The sequence below is a fragment of the Phyllobates terribilis genome, unplaced genomic scaffold, assembly GCF_046119375.1.
Source record: "Phyllobates terribilis strain yellow unplaced genomic scaffold, ASM4611937v1 Scaffold_2__4_contigs__length_985480577, whole genome shotgun sequence".
Classification (NCBI taxonomy): domain Eukaryota; kingdom Metazoa; phylum Chordata; class Amphibia; order Anura; family Dendrobatidae; genus Phyllobates; species Phyllobates terribilis.
Window position 1 is genome coordinate 966,656,221 of NW_027362762.1, and position 25,659 is coordinate 966,681,879.

The 25,659-nt window shown below is 44.9% G+C and overlaps 1 protein-coding gene across 2 annotated transcripts in view; it reads right to left on the bottom strand.

Moving 5' to 3' along the window:
- Nucleotides 1–2,798: 2,798 nt before the first annotated feature.
- The window catches only part of LOC141253112 (uncharacterized), a 100,401-nt gene continuing 77,540 nt past the window's right edge, over nucleotides 2,799–25,659 (bottom strand). For both annotated transcript variants that reach the window (XM_073670867.1, XM_073670868.1), the window contains exons 3-5: nucleotides 15,503–15,611; nucleotides 4,971–5,025; nucleotides 2,799–3,442 (exon numbers count right to left, since the gene is read on the bottom strand). In XM_073670867.1, the coding sequence (XP_073526968.1) occupies nucleotides 3,341–3,442; nucleotides 4,971–5,025; nucleotides 15,503–15,611 (266 nt within the window). In that variant the 3' untranslated portion in view covers nucleotides 2,799–3,340. The remainder of the gene's footprint in view (nucleotides 3,443–4,970; nucleotides 5,026–15,502; nucleotides 15,612–25,659) is intronic.

Genomic DNA, 25,659 nt, shown 5'->3' on the forward strand with positions numbered 1-25,659 from the left:
GAGCTTCGTCTGAAAGTTTACTAATGAAATGTTGGTTGAACTGTCGCCCCTTTATGGCTTCTTGTCGGGGCTCCCAATGTAGCACTCGGTCCTGGCTATAAAGGGTGATCTACTTATGGGGTCTCACTCAGATCACAAGACAACTAAGTGAAATGAGTGCGGGGACAGAAAGAAGGTCTTTAATGGAGGACATTATGCTGCCCGTGTGCTGATCCTTTTATGTCGCCATTGCGTTGAGAAATTCTGGTGTCGTTAATTGTTACTGTTTGTTCTAACTTGTATGTGGTTATCATGTTGGCGTTACCATAGAGGAGCCGCCGTCTATCGCTGTGACCCGCACATATATATATATATATATATATATATATATATATATATATATATACTAGAACCTCAGTGTAACAGATCATATCAGCGCTGTGTGAGGAGGAGGAGGAGGAGGAGGAGGCTTCCTGTGGTGAATTCTTATATTCAGGAAGTGGCCATCACCAAACCCTCAGCAATTTTTAACCCATTTCTTACTGGTGATTGTCACCTTTCTGCATTGAAGATAATGTCATCATTATTAATATCGGTCAGTGGAAAAGGATGAAATATTAATTATTACAATCAAATAATTTTGCAGATAAACCTGTGTCTGAATTATTTTGTTAATCTTTAGACATAGGGTTCGTTTATAGAATTAATTAGGGTCCGAACTAGAAAATCCTGGGCTCCATTAGAAACGTTTGAAAGCCCCCTCCCTCCCTTTAGTTCAATTAATAAATTACAGTACCACTGCGGTGTTCAATAATGCCATTAACTGTTCAAATAATATGGCACCACAGTGCTAAATAATACCGATATATAGTGCTCAAATACATGCACATATACAAGTATATACAGTGGGGAAAATTAGTATTTTCCCCACTATATATATATATATATATATATATATATATATATTTGCATTTCCCACCTACAATGAATGGAGAGGTCTGTAATTTTTATCGTAGGTCACTTCACCTGTGAGAGACGGAATCTAAAAAGAAAAACCAGAAAGTCACATTGTAGGATTCTACATAATTAAATTGCATTTTATTGCATGAAATAAGTATTTGATCACCGACCAACCAGCAAGAATTCTGTCTCTCACAGACCTGCTAGTTTTTCTTTAACCCCTTTCTGACATTGTACGTAATAATACATCCCTGTGCCCTGGGCCTTATGGACCAGGTACATATTATTACGTCTCAGCAATAGCGCCCGCACAGAGGCTGTGTGGGTGCGATCGCCGCCGGGTCTCAGCTGATTCTGAGCGCCAACACCCGGCACTCAGTGCCAGGAGCAGTGTCCGCAAGTCTTCCAGCACTTTAACCCCCTAAATGCTGCGATTGCATCATTTAGTGAGCGAGCAGAGAGACAGAAGCCCCTCTCCTATTGGACCAGAGACCCCGCGATGACGTCGCGGGGTACCGATCGTTGCCATGGTGCCAAGGTCCCCCTGCTCACGCCAGCACATGTCCATGCCCGTTTGAAGTTCAACAATGACCATCTGGATGATCCAGAGGAGGCATGGAAGAAAGGTCATGTGGTCAGATGAGACAAAAGTAGCACTTTTTGGTATCAATTCCACTCATCATGTTTGGAGGAAGAAGAAGGATGAGTAAAACCCAAAGAACACCATCCCAACCGTGAAGCATGGTGGGGAAACATCATACTTTGGGGGTGCTTTTCTGCAAAGTTGACAGGACGGCTGCACTGTATTGAAGGGAGGATGGATGGAGTCATGTATCATGAGATTTTGGCCTACAATCTCCTTCCATCAGTAAAAGCATTGATGATGGGTCGTGGCTGGGTCTTCCAGCATGACAATGACCCGAAACACACAGTCAAAACAACTAAGGAGCGGCCCCGTAAAAAGCATTTCAAGGTCCTGGAGTGGCCTAGCCAGTCTCCAGACCTGAACCCAATAGAAAATCAGGGAGTTGAAACTCAATGTTGCCCAGCGACAGCCCCGAAACCTGAAAGATCTGGAGAAGATCTGTATGGAGGAGGGGGCCAAAATCCCTGCTGCAGTGTCTGCAAACCTGGTCAAGAACTACAGGAATCGTCTGACCTCTGTAATTGCAAATAAAGGTTTCTGATCCAAATATGAAGTTTTGTTTTTCTATTGTATCAAATACTTATTTCATGCGATAAAATGCAAATTAATTATGTAAAAATTCTACAATGTGATTTTCTGTTTTTTTTTTTAGATTCTGTCTCTCACAGGTGAAGTGACCTACGATAGAAATTACAGATCTCTCCATTCATTGTAGGTGGGAAAACTTACAAAATCGGCAGTCACTTAGTAACTGCAGGTACACGAATACCCATACATTCATGTATTATGTCCTTTATCTCTCTCTGCTGTAAGTTTCACTGTATCTAAGATCAGGGGGCAGAAACCACAGAAGGACCTTTGTGTTCTGTATCATTTGCAGCTGAATATGACAGTTCACAAGCGGCAGTCACAGGAGGAGCAATGGCTGCTGGGCTGCACTACTCTGTCTGCTTCTAGGCATTCTGGGATATGTAGTTGTGTCGGCTGACCTCCTGGCTTTGCTATATTGTACAAAGGCCAAAGATCCGACCTTCTGTAAACCAGATCTCAAAAAAAGGTAAAAAGAGATATTACATGGCTCTTTGGGGGTGGTCCTGGACAGAGCAGAGGTGGGGCTTACATATTGATATGGAGTTTATATGTTTTGACTATGATCATATGTACGTCCTGTATGCGCTCACGACCTTCAGCAGTGAATTGATCTCCACAATGGTAAACAGATTGCCCCACATTTTAATATTCACTTGAACTATAGTTACAGAATATATTATAGAATATATAATACAAACAGTGATCTGTAAACCTTTTCATTAGTGTGGAGCATATTCCAATTTACAGATTAATGTATCCAAGATAGAAAGGCTCTTTGGTGTTTCTCCAGGCACCAACCACATGGGCCTCTGAGCCCTCCTTATTACGCCCCTGAGGATCACCTCTTCCAGTACAATCTAGCCTCCTCTGGGTGATCATGGGTCACTCAGAAAAATCAAGGAGCTCATCAACCTTCTTGATGTTCTGTTCCGTCTTCAGGGACATTGTAGGGTCACGTTTGGCCCCCAGTCTACTTTAAATTCAGGATAGAGAAGGATTATTCTCAACCACCTCGTAACACGTAGCGTTCCTGTATCGACCAATTTTAAAAAAGTCAAGACTCGCGTCCTAGAACGTAATAAATATATAATCTTCATGCAAAGGGTTCACAGCCCGAAGAGGCTCCTTCTGAGGTTGACATTGCGGCTTCCCTCGTCTCTTTCGCTATGGGTTGTCCAGTCGTGGGGCCATCGGAACGGCCAGTGTCCGTTCATACAGAGTGTTAAAACGCAGGAAGTAATCCTCCTGGATATTATCATACACCGGCTGGAGGGAGAAGACAAAAATACACATTTACAGGGGCAATGCATTATATAATATTACAAGTTAGTGGTGTAAGTGTTAGGCCAGCGACAACCTCTCGAGAGACAGAGGCGGGAAGTCACCCTGAACAGATCAGTATCTGTCTACATAAATGTCCAATATGTTTAGCTTTAATCATTGATCCAATTTAATATAAAAAAATAAATCAAATTTACAAAATACTTATAATTATAAATGTTCTCCTGTGATGAGTACACAGCTCATATGCAGACCTATGTGTCCCCATGGTGACAGACTGCAAACAATTCCTGTGTAATCCAATCTTGCACTTACTGATAGGCAGGTATAATTCTCTGCACTACATAAGTAGTGCTGTGCCGTATCTAAGGATCACATGTTAAAGTCGTGTTATTGGAATAAAAAATGTTGTAAAAAAAATTCAAAAATGTTTTAAAGTGTCCAAAGTATAAAAAAAACATCAAATGATTTATTTAAAAAAAAAGAACAAATTTCCTAAAATAACACACATGGCAATGACACATCTGTAACGATGCACAGTATAAAGTGATTTCATTTTTTATTCTGCACCATGAACGCTTTATTTTTATTCATCCAGCCTTGCAAAAAATAAAGTAAAAAGTGATCGATAAGTCACATGTATCCCAAAAATTTACAGAATTAAAAATACATCTTGAATGATGCAAAAAACAAAAAACTCACAAGCTCTTACACAGATCTGTAAACAGAAAAACTATAAAGCTACGGCTCTCAGGATATGGTGACTAAAAATAAAAAACAATCAGTTTTAAAAAGGACATTAAAAAAGACATTTTCTTGTGCAAAAGTAGTAAAAGTTATTAGACAAATATTCAAAATGTATATCATATGTAAACGTGGCTGGGAACCACAAAGTCCATAGAGTTCCCCCACAATAATAAAGAGAATCATGGGGAGGTGGAGTACTCCCAAACAATGAATACAAGAAAACAAACCATGGAGTAACATAAACCACCAAATAGAATAAAAACAACAAATTTTATTTGATAGAATTACATTAAAAAGATATGCCTAACACGTTAAGATGAGATCTCATACAGGAGGAATAATAAGGGAACACCTGTTCCATATTGTATTTATCCCATGGAAAAAAGGACCAATAAGGTATAAACAGGTTGCTATAGTTAAATATACAATTCAAAATATTTATTTTACTCTAAAGTAGTAACGTATAAAGTAGCCACCAACCATGTTAATATAAATAATCCTATAGTGTCTCAATATGACCAGTCAGACCACTGAAATCCCACCAAATAATTGTAAATATATCCCAATGTGGAAGGGGGGGGGGTAAAAGTAGAGGTCTATTGAAACTTACACCTCCCCTTGAGAAACCTTTGACGAAACGCGCGTCGAGGTAGCCTGGAGCACAACTGTTTCTGTATACCATGGGTAAGTTTCAATAGACCTCTTACCGATTCTTTCAAAAATAGACCTGAACTGAAAAGGTTAATGTATAATGCAGGCAACTCACCTCCTCCTTCTCAGTATTTTCTGTGCTTGTTTGATGAATCTGAGAGGGAATTGTACTGTAAAAGAAAGTGAAGAAAACGTAAAGGAATAAAGAGCTAATCATCATTTCATGTCCTAAACTCCACTCACAGCTGAAGAGAAATAAATGCAACTTAAAGAGGTTGTTGTTGGGACGACACCGGCAGGATCATACAATATCCCACTGCTGCCACCAATTTTTCAGGGATTATTGCACACGCACGATCCCAATTACTCACTACGTAGCTATTGGCAAGCGAGCAGTGAGTGTATGGCGTACACACCTCCGAATTTCAATGCATGGAATATGTGTATATGTCCCCATACGATCACTGCCAGCTTCACAATAACCAAATTAAGATTATTTGCTGCCACCACCAATCGGTTTTAAATATTCAATACAGGCCTGATTGGATGCCTGCTTTCTGGTAGGGTATATGGCTTTGGGGGAGGAACGATTATAGAGCAAAAGAAACAGGACTATTCAATTTTATATTTAATCCAAAAGGGAGGCAGTGTTTATGAAAAAATATACAAAGATTTTACAAAGGGGGACAATACAGTACAGAATATACATTTACACAAAATAAAAGGGATTAATAGAAGAACTTACTATACCGATCGCAGAGATGATTCAGTATAGCTGGAAGGAAGCACTCCAATTCTAGCCGTTATGGAACGTGACCCCTGCTTATACAAATATGTATCTCCTGGCATGAGTATAGACCCATATTCAGCTTAATCTTTAATGCCGAAGGGGGACCCTGCCCACACAATCCCCTGTGACGACCTCACTTGGGCTGGTCTCCGCCCTTCATAGCTTTTATTAAATCTCTAATTTCGGCGATAACTCTTCGCTGGTTGATCACAGAAGTTAGCAAGTGATGTCATATTTTTTATTGCGATTTTACCTTTACTTAGAGACCACACATGACCTGACTGCTTGTGTTCTTGCGTTACAGCTCACCGGGAGGGCTCACAGATATGGAAAAATATGCTTATTGTTCCTTAGTTAATCCCGCCACTAAAAATGTGTCCCATCGGAATGATAGAAACTCTGATATTCCATATTTCATATCAGTGCCTAAAAGTCTGCCTGATGTCTGGTGATTGCAGCTTGGAATGTCCTGGCTATTGTGGAGAGTGAGATAGATTTCCTTTGAGGCTTTAATGAGCTGATTCCTCTTTACTCAGGTGTCTATTCATCATAGGTCTCCTCTGGCAGGAGCTCCATTTGTATGGTAATTAGCCTGGATAATTGGGTTTGTGGCTTCTTTTGTACCCTGCCATTTGCATAAAAGCAGCTGTTTAGATTGAAAGCTCTTGCTCCTTTGAAAAAATGGTATAGGGGAGGGGGAAGAGGGGTTTGAAGGGAGAGAGAGATTTGTAATATTTTTTAATATTTCCTGATAGTTGTCCTCTACTTTTTATTGATGACCTATTAGGCTAGGTCATCAATGTCCGGCACCCCTTGCCGATCAGCTGTTCTCGGTCTCAGCGGCCACAGGCCAGAACTGCTCGAATGCAGAGCGTCTCCATCTTCTGATAGTGGCTGCAGCCAGGTACTACACATCCAAATCAAATCAATAAGAGGCTGATGTGTAGTACCCTGCCACCGCCACTATCAGAACACGGAGCAGCTCCACAATCAAGCAGTTCCGGCCAGCGGCCACTGACACAGTGAACAGCTGATCGGCAGGGGGTGCCGGGTGTCAGACCCCGACAGATCAGATAGGTCATCAATTAAAAAGTAGTGGACCACCTCTTTAAATTTGTCTGTAGCAGTAAACACCTCTCCCTCTACAATCTTGTCAACTGTTTTTCATGACATCTAGCAAAATAGTGAGTGCAGCTCTGGAGTATAATACAGGATGTAACTCAGGATCAGTACAGGATCAGTAATGTAATGTGTGTACACAGTGACTGCACCAGCAGAATAGTGAGTGCAGCTCTGGAGTATAATACAGGATGTAACTCAGGATCAGTAATGTAATGTATGTACACAGTGACTGCACCAGCAGAATAGTAAGTGCAGCTCTGGAGTATAATACAGGATGTAACTCAGGATCAGTAATGTAATGTATGTACACAGTGACTGCACCAGCAGAATAGTGAGTGCAGCTCTGGAGTATAATACAGGAGGTAATTCAGGATCAGTAATGTAATGTATGTACACAGTGACTGCACCAGCAGAATAGTGAGTGCAGCTCTGGAGTATAACACAGGATGTAATTCAGGATCAGTAATGTCATTTATGTACACAGTGACTGCACCAGCAGAATAGTGAGTGCAGCTCTGGAGGATAATACAGGATGTAACTCAGGATCAGTAATGTAATGTATGTACACAGTGACTGCACCAGCAGAATAGTAAGTGCAGCTCTGGAGTATAATACAGGATGTAACTCAGGATCAGTAATGTAATGTATGTACACAGTGACTGCACCAGCAGAATAGTGAGTGCAGCTCTGGAGTATAATACAGGAGGTAACTCAGGATCAGTAATGTAATGTATGTACACAGTGACTGCACCAGCAGAATAGTGAGTGCAGCTCTGGAGTATAACACAGGATGTAATTCAGGATCAGTAATGTAATGTATGTACACAGTGACTGCACCAGCAGAATAGTGAGTGCAGCTCTGGAGTATAATACAGGAGGTAACTCAGGATCAGTAATGTAATGTATGTACACAGTGACTGCACCAGCAGAATAGTGAGTGCAGCTCTGGAGTATAATACAGGAGGTAATTCAGGATCAGTAATGTAATGTATGTACACAGTGACTGCACCAGCAGAATAGTGAGTGCAGCTCTGGAGTATAACACAGGATGTAATTCAGGATCAGTAATGTAATGTATGTACACAGTGACTGCACCAGCGGAATAGTGAGTGCAGCTCTGGAGTATAATACAGGATGTAACTCAGGATCAGTAATGTAATGTATGTACACAGTGACTGCACCAGCAGAATAGTGAGTGCAGCTCTGGAGTATAACACAGGATGTAATTCAGGATCAGTAATGTAATGTATGTACACAGTGACTGCACCAGCGGAATAGTGAGTGCAGCTCTGGAGTATAATACAGGATGTAACTCAGGATCAGTAATGTAATGTATGTACACAGTGACTCCACCAGCAGAATAGTGAGTGCAGCTCTGGAGTATAACACAGGATGTAACTCAGGATCAGTAATGTAATGTATGTACACAGTGACTGCACCAGCAGAATAGTGAGTGCAGCTCTGGAGGATAATACAGGATGTAACTCAGGATCAGTAATGTAATGTATGTACACAGTGACTGCACCAGCAGAATAGTGAGTGCAGCTCTGGGGTATAATACAGCATGTAACTCAGGATCAGTAATGTAATGTGTGTACACAGTGACTGCACCAGCAGAATAGTGAGTGCAGCTCTGGAATAAAATACAGGATGTAACTGAGGATCAGTAATGTAATATATGTACACAGTGACTGCACCAGCAGAATAGTGAGTGCAGCTCTGGAGTATAATACAGGATGTAACTCAGGATCAGTAATGTAATGTATGTACACACTGACTGCACCAGCAGAATAGTGAGTGCAGCTCTGGAGTATAACACAGGATGTAACTGAGGATCAGTAATGTAATGTATGTACACAGTGACTGCACCAGCAGAATAGTGAGTGCAGCTCTGGAGTATAATACAGGATGTAACTCAGGATCAGTAATGTAATGTATGTACACAGTGACTGCACCAGCAGAATAGTGAGTGCAGCTCTGGAGTATAATACAGGATGTAACTCAGGATCAGTAATGTAATGTATGTACACAGTGACTCCACCAGCAGAATAGTGAGTGCAGCTCTGGAGTATAACACAGGATGTAACTCAGGATCAGTAATGTAATGTATGTACACAGTGACTGCACCAGCAGAATAGTGAGTGCAGCTCTGGAGGATAATACAGGATGTAACTCAGGATCAGTAATGTAATGTATGTACACAGTGACTGCACCAGCAGAATAGTGAGTGCAGCTCTGGGGTATAATACAGCATGTAACTCAGGATCAGTAATGTAATGTGTGTACACAGTGACTGCACCAGCAGAATAGTGAGTGCAGCTCTGGAATAAAATACAGGATGTAACTGAGGATCAGTAATGTAATATATGTACACAGTGACTGCACCAGCAGAATAGTGAGTGCAGCTCTGGAGTATAATACAGGATGTAACTCAGGATCAGTAATGTAATGTATGTACACACTGACTGCACCAGCAGAATAGTGAGTGCAGCTCTGGAGTATAACACAGGATGTAACTGAGGATCAGTAATGTAATGTATGTACACAGTGACTGCACCAGCAGAATAGTGAGTGCAGCTCTGGAGTATAATACAGGATGTAACTCAGGATCAGTAATGTAATGTATGTACACAGTGACTGCACCAGCAGAATAGTGAGTGCAGCTCTGGAGTATAATACAGGATGTAACTCAGGATCAGTAATGTAATGTATGTACACAGTGACTGCACCAGCAGAATAGTGAGTGCAGCTCTGGAGTATAATACAGGATGTAACTCAGGATCAGTAATGTAATGTATGTACACAGTGACTGCACCAGCAGAATAGTGAGTGCAGCTCTGGAGTATAATACAGGATGTAACCCAGGATCAGTAATGTAATGTATGTACACAGTGACTGCACCAGCAGAATAGTGAGTGCAGCTCTGGAGTATAATACAGGATGTAACTCAGGATCAGTACAGGATCAGTAATGTAATGTATGTACACAGTGACTGCACCAGCAGAATAGTGAGTGAAGCTCTGGAGTATAATACAGGATGTAACTCAGGATCAGTAATGTAATGTATGTACACAGTGACTGCACCAGCAGAATAGTGAGTGCAGCTCTGGAGTATAACAAAGGATGTAATTCAGGATCAGTAATGTAATGCATGTACACAGTGACTGCACCAGCAGAATAGTGAGTGCAGCTCTGGAGTATAATACAGGATGTAACTCAGGATCAGTAATGTAATGTATGTACACAGTGACTGCACCAGCAGAATAGTGAGTGCAGCTCTGGGGTATAATACAGCATGTAACTCAGGATCAGTAATGTAATGTGTGTACACAGTGACTGCACCAGCAGAATAGTGAGTGCAGCTCTGGAGTATAACACAGGATGTAACTGAGGATCAGTAATGTAATATATGTACACAGTGACTGCACCAGCAGAATAGTGAGAGCAGCTCTGGAGTATAATACAGGATGTAACTCAGGATCAGTAATGTAATGTATGTACACACTGACTGCACCAGCAGAATAGTGAGTGCAGCTCTGGAGTATAACACAGGATGTAACTGAGGATCAGTAATGTAATGTATGTACACAGTGACTGCACCAGCAGAATAGTGAGTGCAGCTCTGGAGTATAATACAGGATGTAACTCAGGATCAGTAATGTAATGTATGTACACAGTGACTGCACCAGCAGAATAGTGAGTGCAGCTCTGGAGTATAATACAGGATGTAGCTCAGGATCAGTAATGTAATGTATGTACACAGTGACTGCACCAGCAGAATAGTGAGTGCAGCTCTGGAGTATAATACAGGATATAACTCAGGATCAGTAATGTAATGTATGTACACAGTGACTGCACCAGCAGAATAGTGAGTGCAGCTCTGGAGTAAAATACAGGATGTAACCCAGGATCAGTAATGTAATGTATGTACACAGTGACTGCACCAGCAGAATAGTGAGTGCAGCTCTGGAGTATAATACAGGATGTAACTCAGGATCAGTACAGGATCAGTAATGTAATGTATGTACACAGTGACTGCACCAGCAGAATAGTGAGTGAAGCTCTGGAGTATAATACAGGATGTAACTCAGGATCAGTAATGTAATGTATGTACACAGTGACTGCACCAGCAGAATAGTGAGTGCAGCTCTGGAGTATAACAAAGGATGTAATTCAGGATCAGTAATGTAATGTATGTACACAGTGACTGCACCAGCAGAATAGTGAGTGCAGCTCTGGAGTATAATACAGGATGTAACTCAGGATCAGTAATGTAATGTATGTACACTGTGACTGCACCAGCAGAATAGTGAGTGCAGCTCTGGAGTATAATACAGGATGTAACTCAGGATCAGTAATGTAATGTATGTGCACAGTAACTGCACCAGCAGAATAGTGAGTGCAGCTCTGGAGTATAATACAGGATGTATCTCAGGATCAGTAATGTAATGTGTGTACACAGTGACTGCACCAGCAGAATAGTGAGTGCAGCTCTGGGGTATAATACAGCATGTAACTCAGGATCAGTAATGTAATGTGTGTACACAGTGACTGCACCAGCAGAATAGTGAGTGCAGCTCTGGAGTATAACACAGGATGTAACTGAGGATCAGTAATGTAATATATGTACACAGTGACTGCACCAGCAGAATAGTGAGTGCAGCTCTGGAGTATAATACAGGATGTAACTCAGGATCAGTAATGTAATGTATGTACACACTGACTGCACCAGCAGAATAGTGAGTGCAGCTCTGGAGTATAACACAGGATGTAACTGAGGATCAGTAATGTAATGTATGTACACAGTGACTGCACCAGCAGAATAGTGAGTGCAGCTCTGGAGTATAATACAGGATGTAACTCAGGATCAGTAATGTAATGTATGTACACAGTGACTGCACCAGCAGAATAGTGAGTGCAGCTCTGGAGTATAATACAGGATGTAGCTCAGGATCAGTAATGTAATGTATGTACACAGTGACTGCACCAGCAGAATAGTGAGTGCAGCTCTGGAGTATAATACAGGATATAACTCAGGATCAGTAATGTAATGTATGTACACAGTGACTGCACCAGCAGAATAGTGAGTGCAGCTCTGGAGTAAAATACAGGATGTAACCCAGGATCAGTAATGTAATGTATGTACACAGTGACTGCACCAGCAGAATAGTGAGTGCAGCTCTGGAGTATAATACAGGATGTAACTCAGGATCAGTACAGGATCAGTAATGTAATGTATGTACACAGTGACTGCACCAGCAGAATAGTGAGTGAAGCTCTGGAGTATAATACAGGATGTAACTCAGGATCAGTAATGTAATGTATGTACACAGTGACTGCACCAGCAGAATAGTGAGTGCAGCTCTGGAGTATAACAAAGGATGTAATTCAGGATCAGTAATGTAATGTATGTACACAGTGACTGCACCAGCAGAATAGTGAGTGCAGCTCTGGAGTATAATACAGGATGTAACTCAGGATCAGTAATGTAATGTATGTACACTGTGACTGCACCAGCAGAATAGTGAGTGCAGCTCTGTAGTGTAATACAGGATGTAACTCAGGATCAGTAATGTAATGTATGTGCACAGTAACTGCACCAGCAGAATAGTGAGTGCAGCTCTGGAGTATAATACAGGATGTAACTCAGGATCAGTAATGTAATGTATGTACACAGTGACTGCACCAGCAGAATAGTGAATGCAGCTCTTGAGTATAATACAGGATGTAACTCAGGATCAGTAATGTAATGTATGTACAAAGTGACTGCACCAGCAGAATAGTGAGTGCAGCTCTGGAGGATAATACAGGAGGTAACTCAGGATCAGTAATGTAATGTATATACACAGTGACTGCACCAGCAGAATAGTGAGTGCAGCTCTGGAGTATAATACAGGATGTAACTCAGGATCAGTAATGTAATGTATGTACACAGTGACTGCACCAGCAGAATAGTGAGTGCAGCTCTGGAGTATAATACAGGATGTAACTCAGGATCAGTAATGTAATGTATGTACACAGTGACTGCACCAGCAGAATAGTGAGTGCAGCTCTGGAGTATAATACAGGATGTAACTCAGGATCAGTAATGTAATGTATGTACACAGTGACTGCACCAGCAGAATAGTGAGTGCAGCTCTGAAGTATAATACAGGATGTAACTCAGGATCAGTAATGTAATGTATGTACATAGTGACTGCACCAGCAGAATAGTGAGTGCAGCTCTGGGGTATAATACAGGAGGTAACTCAGGATCAGTAATGTAATGTATGTACACAGTGACTACACCAGCAGAATAGTGAGTGCAGCTCTGGAGTATAACACAGGATGTAACTGAGGATCAGTAATGTAATGTATGTACACAGTGACTGCACCAGCAGAATAGTGAGTGCAGCTCTGGAGTATAATACAGGATGTAACTCAGGATCAGTAATGTAATGTATGTACACAGTGACTGCACCAGCAGAATAGTGAGTGTAGCTCTGGAGTATAATACAGGATGTAACTCAGGATCAGTAATGTAATGTATGTACACAGTGACTGCACCAGCAGAATAGCGAGTGCAGCTCTGGAGTATAATACAGGATGTAACTCCGGATCAGTACAGGATCAGTAATGTATGTACACAGTGATTGCACCAGCAGAATAGTGAGTGCAGCTCTGGAGTATAATACTGGATGTAACTCAGGATCAGTAATGTAATGTATGTACACAGTGACTGCACCAGCAGAATAGTGAGTGCAGCTCTGGAGTATAATACTGGATGTAACTCAGGATCAGTAATGTAATGTATGTACACAGTGACTGCACCAGCAGAATAGTGAGTGCAGCTCTGTAGTATAATACTGGATGTAACTCAGGATCAGTAATGTAATGTATGTACACAGTGACTGCACCTGCAGAATAGTGAGTGCAGCTCTGGAGTATAATACAGGATGTAACTCAGGATCAGTAATGTAATGTATGTACACAGTGACTGCACCAGCAGAATAGCGAGTGCAGCTCTGGAGTATAATACAGGATGTAACTCAGGATCAGTACAGGATCAATAATGTATGTACACAGTGACTGCACCAGCAGAATAGTGAGTGCAGCTCTGGAGTATAATACTGGATGTAACTCAGGATCAGTAATGTAATGTATGTACACAGTGACTGCACCTGCAGAATAGTGAGTGCAGCTCTGGAGTATAATACTGGATGTAACTCAGGATCAGTAATGTAATGTATGTACACAGTGACTGCACCAGCAGAATAGTGATTGCAGCTCTGGAGTATAACACAGGATATAACTTAATCAGTCAATGCCCCATTAAAAATAAAAACTCACCTCCAGCAGAGGCGCCGTTCCTGCGCTGTTGACACTGCTGTTCCCAATTTTGTGTCCACTGCAGCCAATCAACAGTCGTTGATCGTCGGCAGTTTTCAATATTTTGTCAGAGCGGACATCTGTTCTGACAAAATAGTAAAGGGTGCAGTCAGTAAGCAGCTGCAGATTGGCTGCAGCAGTCACGTGACACAAAAAATGGGAACAGCGGCGCCTAAATCACTGGAACGGCGCCTCTGCTGGAGGTGAGTGATTGATGAGTGATTAAGCTGGTTTTATCCAGTAATAGACAACCAGTTTAATGGTCATCTACATAAGTGATACTAAACCAATTACTCATTCATATGGAGGACTCAGCCCCCATAAGAATCACTCATGTGATAAAGATTTTTCCTATTTTGTTTTATGCATATCTGGTTTCATTACATATATAAATGAGAGGCTTCAGTGCTCCCGTGGCGCTGCCAAGTGCTCGCTGCACCGTTCCACCACCTCAGTTACCATCTTCTATCGCTGCTCTGATGATGACTGACAGTGCTCCAGGGTGCGCTGCCTGTAGTGAATCCTTAGCCCTGCACGTAGGACTGCACAGCACTGCGGGCCGACACTGACACATGAGAGCTGACTGCGTGTTCTGACTACAGATGACGAGTGCACAATGTCAGTGTGACGAGTAAAAGCCACATTACTGACTAGTGGCTAATACATGAGTAGTGGAAATGTCTTGAGCTGTGTTGTGCACCAGATTACAGAAGGAAGATTGCCTGTAACTGTCCTGGGTATCGGAGACCAGCCTTTGATGAAGAAGATGAGGAGGAGACCTCCTTGATAGAGAGAGTCCAGGAGCTGCTCGACGTCCAGGTGAGCGAACCTGACAGAATGTGCTATGTCCACAGTTGAGAGTCAGACAGTCGGCCTATGGCTGGTAGGAGACAGGAATCCAGGACAGAACTGGCGTAAGACTGAGTGAGAGGTGGACGATGGCGCTATGGGACATTCAGGAGGTGTCAGTGGGCTGAAAAGGCCTGAGTGGGGAGAGACCACCGAGGAGTAATGGACCTCACCGAGACCTGTATAGAGAACAGTGTGTGGTGGAGCACCGATGGTGGCACGAGCCCCGGCACACCCCGGACCATGGAAGAGGGGGGAAAGGCAGCAGAAGCGCTTTATGGGTATTAATGTTAGACTTATTAAAATTACAAGTGCCTACATAGTGGATGGCTGTGAATGAAGCCACGTGGAATTGTTCCTACCGTCCGGTTTCATGTTGTGGAGTCAGTGCATGCTCGGTGTACACCGCAGGGACGGACATCCGGTCTGCGCCCCCTTACCGGTATTTATAAATGCTGGAGGCCGCTGGTTATTTTCACCTTTTGGCCCATCACAATGATCATTAGGGGTTCACTTACTTGTGGTTTGTACAGAACTTCCAATAAACGATGCCAGCTATGATAACCAATATAACGACTGCTCCCGTTACTGAACACGATATATAAATGGTCTTGTAGCTGGACGAGTCTGATGAAAAAAAAGAGAACAATGATTAATATCTCATGACTAATTCTGCAGAGCGGAGGCTGGAAGGAGTCAGGAGATGTCTCCAGGAATAGCCGGCTACCAGTCCCCACCGCTATGTGGTCGGTACATGCAGCAGAGTCTACACGGAAGGGACAAACATCACAACGTCCCAGAGAAACCACAGACGCCGCTCATAGCCGCTCTGATCATGATTACTGCCATTACTGACACCGTCTACTTCTAGAACAGATGACTGCAGGTCTCTACAACACATTCACATTGTTATGCCACATACACACAATGGATCGGGGCGCGCCAAGGTCCCGTCAGATGTAAAGCGGTCAGCGGTCTGTGATCTGCGGCTCTTCACCAGTAATTATGAATCCAGAGATGAGCGATTCTGGTAAACTCCGAATTCAGCAGATTCACTTGAATTCGGTTTGTATCAAATAAATTCAGTAAAAATCAACTAGGAAGGTGAAAACAGAGCAGAGCTCCTCAGCCCTGGCCTCACCTGTCCCACCGCTGTCGGTCTTCCGATCAGCTCATCTGTCTTCTATCTATAGTTTTTCTTCACCAGGTCCCACTTCTTCGCTGGGAGTAACGTACTGACATCGTTGCGTCACCGCAGAGGAGCAATGCCCATCATGAACGAGCATCGTGCTCCCCATGACGGTGAGGGGCCTGGTGAAGAACGACTGCGCCAGATGCCAGGATTGTTTAGCTCATTTCTGGCCTTCAAACTGCAGCAAAATGGAGATCGGCTGGATGCCATTTTACTGGAAATCTCATGAGTCGAGTTCTGGTGAATCTGAATTTTTTGGAAAGTTGGTAATGAATTCAATCCACTACGAATTGTTGAGATCTTCTCTACAAGTCCCAGGAGTCTGCTGATTTCATAACCTGCTGAGAGTTGTAGTCAATGGTACGACTGTCTCTTTGACTTATGTGTCATACATGGACGTACATACATACACTTCAGTCCTCTTTATAGTCCTGACAATATACCATCTTCTTTTGAGGGCTGAGGTACAATTAGGTTTATCACTTGGCAGTGAGAAGATAGGAAACCAAGCTCTCACCTCAGGAGAGAAAAGCTGACCGACAAAATGTAGACCCCAAAAGTAAAGAGGCAGGAAAGTGACCGCACAATGAGAGCGCACTGACGGAATTTAGTCCCAAAAACATATTTGTCTGTTACATCTGTAATTATTTTGAGCATTTTAGTGTAATTATTATCTATATTAGTTGCTGAAAACCCGTCCACATGGTGTATTAGAGCCCAACATAAAGGGGGCTCATTTTGGTGGCTCTGATCCATCCATGTAATACTACATTTCACCTGCAGTGGTCACTGTGTAGGGCAGTGGCTTACCGATGCCGATACAGTTGAAAGCAATGATGGAAGAGCGAGCTGACGGCTCCCTCCTCCATCATTCTCCCCGTGCATCTGAGCTCTGACATCACAGTGCAGCGTTACTGCTGGCTTCACGATAGCTCAATTTTTATTATTTTCTGCCACCATCGACCCAATTTGAAATATATTACAGGAAGGCTCGGACGCCTGCGTTCTGGTAGCATATATGGCTTCGGAGGAGGAAACTATTACAAGACAAAAGAAGCAGAACTATTAAATTTTATATTAAATCCAAAAGGGAGGCAGTGTTTAGAAAAATATAGAATATTTTACAAAGGGGGAAAATTACAATACAGAATAGACAGTTACGTAAAATAAACAGGATTAAAGCCGAAACTTACTATACGATCGCTGAGACGATTCAATATAGGTGGAGGGGAGACACTCCGCTTGATTAGACTATTATCGAACAGGATCCTTTGCTATGATAAACATATATTCCCAGGCAATGAATATGGATTCATCTTCAGTTGGCTTTTTTATGCTGAAGGGGGAGACCGGCCCACCCACCCCTGTGATGACATCATGGGGGCTGGACTCTAGCCTGCACATTTGTATTAAGATACAGTGGGTACGGAAAGTATTCAGACCCCTTTACATTTTTCACTCTTTCTTTCATTGCAGCCATTTGGTAAATTCTAAAAAGTTCATTTTTTTCTCATTAAAGTCCACTCTGCACCCCATCTAGACTGAAAAAAAAACAGAAATGTAGAAATTTTGCAAATTTATTAAAAAAGAAACACTGAAATATCACATGGTCATAAGTATTCAGACCCTTTGCTCAGACACTCATATATAAGTCACATGCTGTCCATTTCCTTGTGATCCTCCTTGAGATGGTTCTACTCCTTCATTGGAGTCCAGCTGTGTTTAATTAAACTGATAGGACTTGATTTGGAAAGGCGCACACCTGTCTATATAAGACCTCACAGCTCACAGTGCATGTCAGACCAAATGAGAATCATGAGCTCAAAGGAACTGCCCAAGGAGCTCAGAGACAGAATTGTGGCAAGGCACAGATCTGGCCAAGGTTACAAAAGAATTTCTGCATTACTCAAGGTTCCTAAGAGCACAGTGGCCTCCATAATCCTTAAATGGAATTAGTTTGGGACCACCAGAAGTCTTCCTAGACCTGGCCGTCCAGCCAAACTGAGCAATCGTGGGAGAAGAGCCTTGGTGAGAGAGGTAAAGAAGAACCCCAAGATCACTGTAGCTGAGCTCCAGAGATGCAGTAGGGAGATGGGAGAAAGTTCTACAAAGTCAACTATCACTGCAGCCCTCCACCAGTCGGGCCTTTATGGCAGAGTGGCCCGACGGAAGCCTCTCCTCAGTGCAAGACATATGAAAGCTCGCATAGAGTTTGCTCAAAAACACATGAAGAATTCCCAGACTATGAGATATAAGATTCTCTGGTCTGATGAAACGAAGATAGAACTTTTTGGTGATAATTCTAAGCGGTATGTGTGGAGAAAACCAGGCACTGCTCATCACCTGCCCAATACAATCCCAACAGTGAAACATGGTGGTGGCAGCATCATGCTATGGGGTGTTTTTCAGCTGCAGGGACAGGACGACTGGTTGCAATTGAAGGAAACATGAATACGGTCAAGTACAGAGATATCCTGGATGAAAACCTCTTCCAGAGTGCTCTGGACCTCAGACTTGGCCGAAGGTTCACCTTCCAACAAGACAATGACCCTAAGCACACAGCTAAAATAACAAATGAGTGGCTTCAGAACAACTCTGTGACCATTCTTGACTGGCCCAGCCAGAGCCCTGACCTAAACCCAAATGAGCATCTCTGGAGAGACCTGAAAATGGCTGTCCACCAACGTTCACCATCCAACCTGACGGAACTGGAAAGGATCTGCAAGGAAGAATGGCAGAGGATCCACAAATCCAGGTGTGAGCAAACTTGTTGCATCATTCCCAAGAAGACTGATGGCTGTACTAGCTCAAAGTGTGCTTCTACTCAATACTGAGCAAAGGGTCTGAATACTTATGACCATGTGATATTTCAGCTTTTATTTTATAATAAATTTGCAAAAATTTCTACATTTCTGTTTTTTTCAGTCAAGATGGGGTGCAGAGTGTACATTAATGAGAAAAAAATGAACTTTTTAGAATTTACCAATTGGCTGCAATGAAACAAAGTGAAAAATGTAAAGGAGTCTGAATACTTTCCGTACCCACTGTATCTGGTAGTTTGGGATAACTTATTGCTGGTTGATCTCAGAAGCCCAAAAGTGATACCATATTTTCTATTATGATTTTACACTTCATTTAGAGACCACACATGGCATAGTTGCGATCTGCTATTTTGTTACTTTTGCACCACAGCCCCCCGGAGGGGCTTACAGCGACAAGAAAATATCCATATTGTTCCTTAGCTGCCCCTGTCACTAAAAATGTGGGTCCCATTATTATCAGAATTATTGTGCTTGAGCTATTCCATATTTCGTATCGGTGCTGGACGTCCTGGGAACTTGTGGCTGGGAATTGTTCTGGTTATTGTGAGTGTGTTTGATCTTAACGAGCTGCGTCCTCCTCTCTGTGTCAGAGGAAAACACACTCGCCTGCTAAATGGGTCTGTAGCACCTCTCTTTGTGCCAGCATCTGTCTAAGCCACTTCTGCTGTGGGTGTTAATTTGCATAGGAGCCACTTTAGATTGTCATCTCTTCTCTTGTGACAAATGGTGGAATAGGGAGGGGTGAGAGGGAATGAAGGGTCTGGGTGAGAGACTTCTTAATATCCTCTTAATATCTATGACAGGGGAGAAGAAAAGATTTTCAATTTTTCTGACATCTCCCCCTCTTTGAGGTGGCGTATGGGCTGATTTACAGATCGCCCCTTAAGCCTACCTCCTAGGTATCTCCCTGACGGGACAGCCCGTCGGCGTTGCCATGTTCACTACTCTTCTTGTGCTGGATAGTAAAATCGTACTGCTGTAGAGCCAGGCTCCACCGCAGTAGTTTACTGAGGGGGTTGTGGTCAGGCACTATGGTGAAGTTGCACCCGTATAGATAGGGCTGCAGCTTCCGCAGGGCCCACACTATAGCGAGGCATTCCTTCTCCACAGTGGCGTATGCCACTTCCTGGGGTAAGAGCTTGCGGCTGAGGAACATCACCGGATGCTCTTCCCCCTGCCAGTTTACCTGGCTGAGCACAGCACCCAGGCCAAACGCACTGGCATCCGCTTGGACTACAAACTGCCGGGTGTAGTTCGGGGCCTGCAGAACTGGAGAACTGGCCAGGGCAGCTTTCAGTCCTGTGAAGTACTGCTCATAGCTGTCCAGTTGACTGTCAGCAGTAGCTTCTTTTTCGTGAGGTCCGTCAGAAGCTTAGCAAGGGCACTATAGTTGGGAACAAAAATCCTATAGTACCCTGCCATACCTAAGAAGGACATCACCTGCTTCTTGGTTTTGGGGGAGGGCCAAGAGGTGATAGCATCAACCTTCCTAGGCTCGGGCTTCAGAGTTCCACCACCCACTCTATGTAAGAGGTACTGCACCTCCGTCATGGCTAACTGAGGGTTTGCAGGCTTTACAGTCAACCCAGCACCGTGGACCCGCCTGAGCACCTGCTACAGGTGTGCCAGGTGTTTCTCCCAGGTGGGACTGAAGAAGACAATGTCATCTAGGTACGCAACCCCGAACCCCTTCAGTCCCTCGAGCAGCTGGTTGACTAATCGCTGGAAAGTGGCAGGTGCATTCCTCATGCCAAAGGGCATGACGAGGGATTCATACAGCCGAACGGTGTAATGAAGACGGACCTCTCCTGGGCTTCCTGAGACAGAGGAATCTGCCAGTATCCTCGACTCAGGTCCATAATTGTCCAGTACCGGGCCCCAGCTAAGCAATCCAGCTGCTCATTGATGCGTGGCATTGGGAGCTGTGATGGCATTTAGCCTCCTGTAGTCCATGCAGAATCGGGTGGTCCGGTCCTTTTTTGGGACCAGGACTACAGGTGAGGCCCACGCACTTTTCGACCTCTGGATCACCCCCAGGCACAACATCTCATCTATCTCTGCCTTCATGTCTTTCTGCACTTCTAGAAAGACACCGTAAGCGGATTGACAGACTGGGGGGTGACTCCCTGTGTCCACCTGGTGGACAGCTAGCTGCGTCCTCCCTAGTACACCCGTGAAGAGGGTCAGGTAAGGCCGGAACACCTCTCGCAGCTGGGACTTCTGGTCTGTGCATAGCTGAGGGTTGAATTCCGCGTCTTCAATAGAACCTCCGTCCCGGGCGGCGGCCAGTAAGTCCACCAGGACTTCTGTCTCGCCTTCTTCAAGGACGCTACATACAAGAAGGGCACAGGCCTCCTGGTCATGATGAGCTTTCATCATGTTGACGTGGAAGACCTTCTGCCTCTTCCTGGCATGGACAATGGTGACCACATAGTTCACATCATTGAGGCGCTGGCATATGGGGTATGGGCCTTCCCAGGCCGCCTGAAGCTTGTTCTGGGTCATGGGGAGTAGGACCCACACCTTCTGACCCACTTCGTACACCCGCTCCCGGGCGTTCCGGTCGTACCACAGCTTCTGGCTGGCCTGGGCCTGCACCATATTTTCATGCACCAGCTGCGTCATTGCCTGCATTTTGTCACGGAGCCACATGACATACTCTATGACAGACACTTCGGGTGAGTTCAGTTCCCCTTCCCAGGATTCTCTTACCAGACCAAGGGGCCCCCGGACTTGTCTGCCATACAGGAGCTCGAATGGGGAGAACCCCGTTGAGGCCTGTGGTACCTCTCTGTAAGCAAAGAGCAGGTGTGGGAAGTACTGCTCCCATTCGCGCCCATGGGACTCAACCAGCATCTTAAGCATCTGCTTAAGAGTACCATTGAATCATTCACACAAACCATTGGTCTGTGGGTGATACGAGCTTGATAACAGGTGCTGCACCTGCATTTTCTTACAGAGAGCTTCCATTAACCGAGACATGAACTGAGTCCCCTGGTCCGTAAGCATCTCCTACTCGTGAAAAAATGGCCAGAAGTGCGTCTGCCACCTTATCAGACCTAATGGAGGACAGAGCTACTGCCTCCGGGTACCGGGTAGCATAGTCTACCACAGTAAGGATGAACTGTTTTCCAGAGCTGCTGGGGATGGCCAGCGGGTCAATGATATCCACAGCAATCCTCTGGAATGGCTCCTCTATCACTGGCAAAGGGATCAGGGGAGCCTTGGGTGCATACCTCGACTTCCCCACTCTTTGACACTTGATACAGGAGATGCAGTAGTTAGCAACATCTGTCCCCATTTGGCACCAATAGAAGTGGTGCAACAGCCGGGCCTTGTTTTTGCGGACCCCCAAGTGTCCAGCTAGTGGAATCTCATGGGCAACCCGCAACAACTCCTCCCTAAACTGATAGGGCACGACCAGCTGTCTTTCCCTCATCCACTTCTGTTGGGGGTTACATGGAACTGTTTCCCGGTACAGCCCCCCCTGATCCCAGAATACCCTCTCCTTATCGGATTCGGAGATGGGCTTCTCTGCGAGGTCCCTTAACGTTTCTAGTCTGGCATCTGTGCGCAGAGCCGCCTGGAACTCCTGGCTGGAGGAAGCCAGAAGCGACGTTAAGGCCCCAACCTCACTGGAACCGTCTGGGACCGGCTCTGGGTCCACAGCCAGTTCTGTTGTTACACCAGGGGACGAGGGCCCAGAAGGCAGTGCATTGCATGCATTCTGGGTACTCATACTCCGGGTGACAGTGGCTATGTAGGCCGTCTCCCAGGAGGACAACAACCCTTTAGCATCAGCTTGACAGGCTGGAGGCACCACCTCCCCATCATCCCCCAATACCTCAGGAGCCATGCCAATCATTGGTATATCTACGACCGGCCAAGTTACAGTCTGTCATGACACTGGTCGGCTGCATGGGACAGCTGGCTTCAAAGTCCCCGTGCCTGTTCCCATCGCCCTTAGCACTCATGGTGGCTCCATTTTGGGGGTCCTCAGAAACATAACCCCGCAGGACAGCATGGCTGAACACTCCTGTACCACAAGACATATTATCATTATGCATCATATTATCGTTCATAAAATCGGCATTTTCATCACAGACATTATTAGATCTGAGCGGGTTGTCAGGAAGATATTGGGCAATCAACAGTCCCAGATCAGTTCCCAATAGCTCATATGTCGGGAGGTTCTCGGACACCCCCACTTCCCGTAACCCCCTCCCCGCACCCCAGTCTAGGAAAACCTCGGCCACGGGCAAAGGACAGTGAACACCCCCAATCCCGGTGACAGTCAGGGTTTTCCCGGGGATAAGGTCTTCAGGGGACTCCAACTCAGGGCTGATGAGGGTTCGTTCGGCTCCGGTGTCCTTGAGCCCCATAGTGAATTTATCACCTACGGTGACTGATTGTAAGTTGTCACAGACCCCCCACCCACACAAACAACAGCTGCAGTAGGCTCCTGGGCCTTAGGTGGGGGCTTTTTCTTCTGCCTCTGTGGGCAGGTGAGGCTGATGTAACCAGTCTTGTCGCAGGTATAGCACCAGCGTGAGTCAGATCCAGGCCAGGTGCTGGCAGATGGGGCAGGACCCACTGAGGGCCGGCTGGCTGGAACACTGGGGGTGGTGGTCGGCTTGCCCCCTTTCCAGCTGGCGGCGGCTGACTTCCTCACCTTTGTTGTGTGGTTGGCCTCATAGTCATCTGCGATCTGGGCTGCTTTGGCGGCCTCCTTTGGCTCCCGGTCAAGCACAAACTTTCGCACTTCCACTGGGCAAAGATGAAGAAACTGGTCCTTCACCATCAGATCCTTCAGGTCCTCGAACGTGGTGACTCACAGTCCTTGGTCCCACTGCTCAAAGTTGGTCCTGAGCCCATTCACCACGTCACTTTAGCTGTCATGTGGTCCACGTTTGAGGGCTTTGAACTTTTTCCAGTAAACCTCCAGAGTCAGCTGGTAATTTTTTATCAGGGCCTGCTTGACTGCCTCATAGTCTCCATCTTGTTCTCGAGGGAGAGAAGCAAACACCTCTGTACTCCTTCTTGACGAGTCCTCTGCGTTCGATACAGTTGACCACTGCCTTCTACTACAGATCCTCTCTTCCTTTGGCGTCAAAGACCTTGCCCTATCCTGGAATTCCTCATACCTTTCCAACCGCACATTTAGCGTCTCCCACTCCCATACTACCTCCTCACCCTGCCCCCTCTCTGTTGGAGTCCCTCAAGGCTCTGTCCTAGGACCCCTACTCTTCTCAATCTATACCCTTGGCCTGGGACAGCTCATAAAATCCCATGGCTTCCAGTACCATCTGTACGCTGATGACACCCAGATCTACCTCTCTGGCCCAGATGTCACCTCTCTGCTGTCCAGAATCCCAGCATATCTATCAGCCATATCCTCCTTCTCCTCCCGCTACCTCAAGCTCAATGTGGACAAAACTGAACTCATTATCTTTCCCCCATCTCGCATATATTTCCCACCTGATCATTCTATCACAATAAACGACATCACACTTTCCCCTGTACCAGCAGTCCGCTGCCTTGGAGTAACCCTTGACTCTGCCCTGTCCTTCAAACCCCACATCCAAGCTCTCGCCACCTCCTGTCGCCTCCAGCTCAAAAATATTTCCAGAATCCGTCCTTTCCTCAACCCTCAATCTTCAACTGCTTGTGCATGCCCTCATCATCTCCCGCCTCGACTACTGCAACATCCTCCTCTGTGGCCGACCTGCTAACACTCTCGCACCCCTCCAGTCCATCCTTAACTCTGCTGCACGACTGGTCCATCTCTTGCCTCGCTACTCCTCTGCTACCCCCCCTTTGAAAATTCCTTCACTGGCTCCCAATTGCCCAGTGCATCCAGTTCACACTACTAACACTGACCTACAAAGCCGTCCATAACCTCCCTCCTCTGTACATCTCTGAACTAATCTCCCGATACATTCCTTTACATAATCTCCGGTCCTCCCAAGACCTCCTTCTCTCCTCCACACTTATTTATTCCTCACGCAATCACCTCCAAGATTTCTCCCAAATATCCCCCATCCTCTGGAATTCTATGCCTCAACACGTCTGATTATCCACCACATCCGGATCCTTCAGACGGAACCTGAAAACCCATCTCTTCAAACAAGCTTACAGCCTGCAATGACTTTGCTTGCTGCCACCTGAACAGTGGAGCTACTGCAACCCCTCAACCTACTGTCTCCTCCCACCATTCCTGTAGAATGTAAGCCCGCAAGGGCAGGATCCTCCTCCCTCTGTACCCGTCTATCATTGTTAGTTTGTTTACTGTAAGTGATATCTGCATTTGGTATGTAACCCCTTATGTAAAGCGCCATGCAATCAATGGCGCTATATAAATTATTAATAATAATAATAATAAACACCTCCAGAGCTTTTCCTCTGAGCCCTGGAGTTAAATACCTTGCCCACTGGTCCGCAGGCTGCTGGTACTGCATGCAGGCTTTTTCAAACCCTTGCAGAAATATGTCCAAGTCTCCGTCCTTTTCCATTACAGGAAAATGCTCCGGACGGGGTTTAAAGCATTTGGCATTGTTGGACTCAGGGATCTGCAGGGTGGATGGCTCCTTCTGAATCCGGGCTAGTTCCAGCTGGTACTGTCGCTCATCTCGTTCAGGCTGGGCCTGTCGCTCCTCTCGGT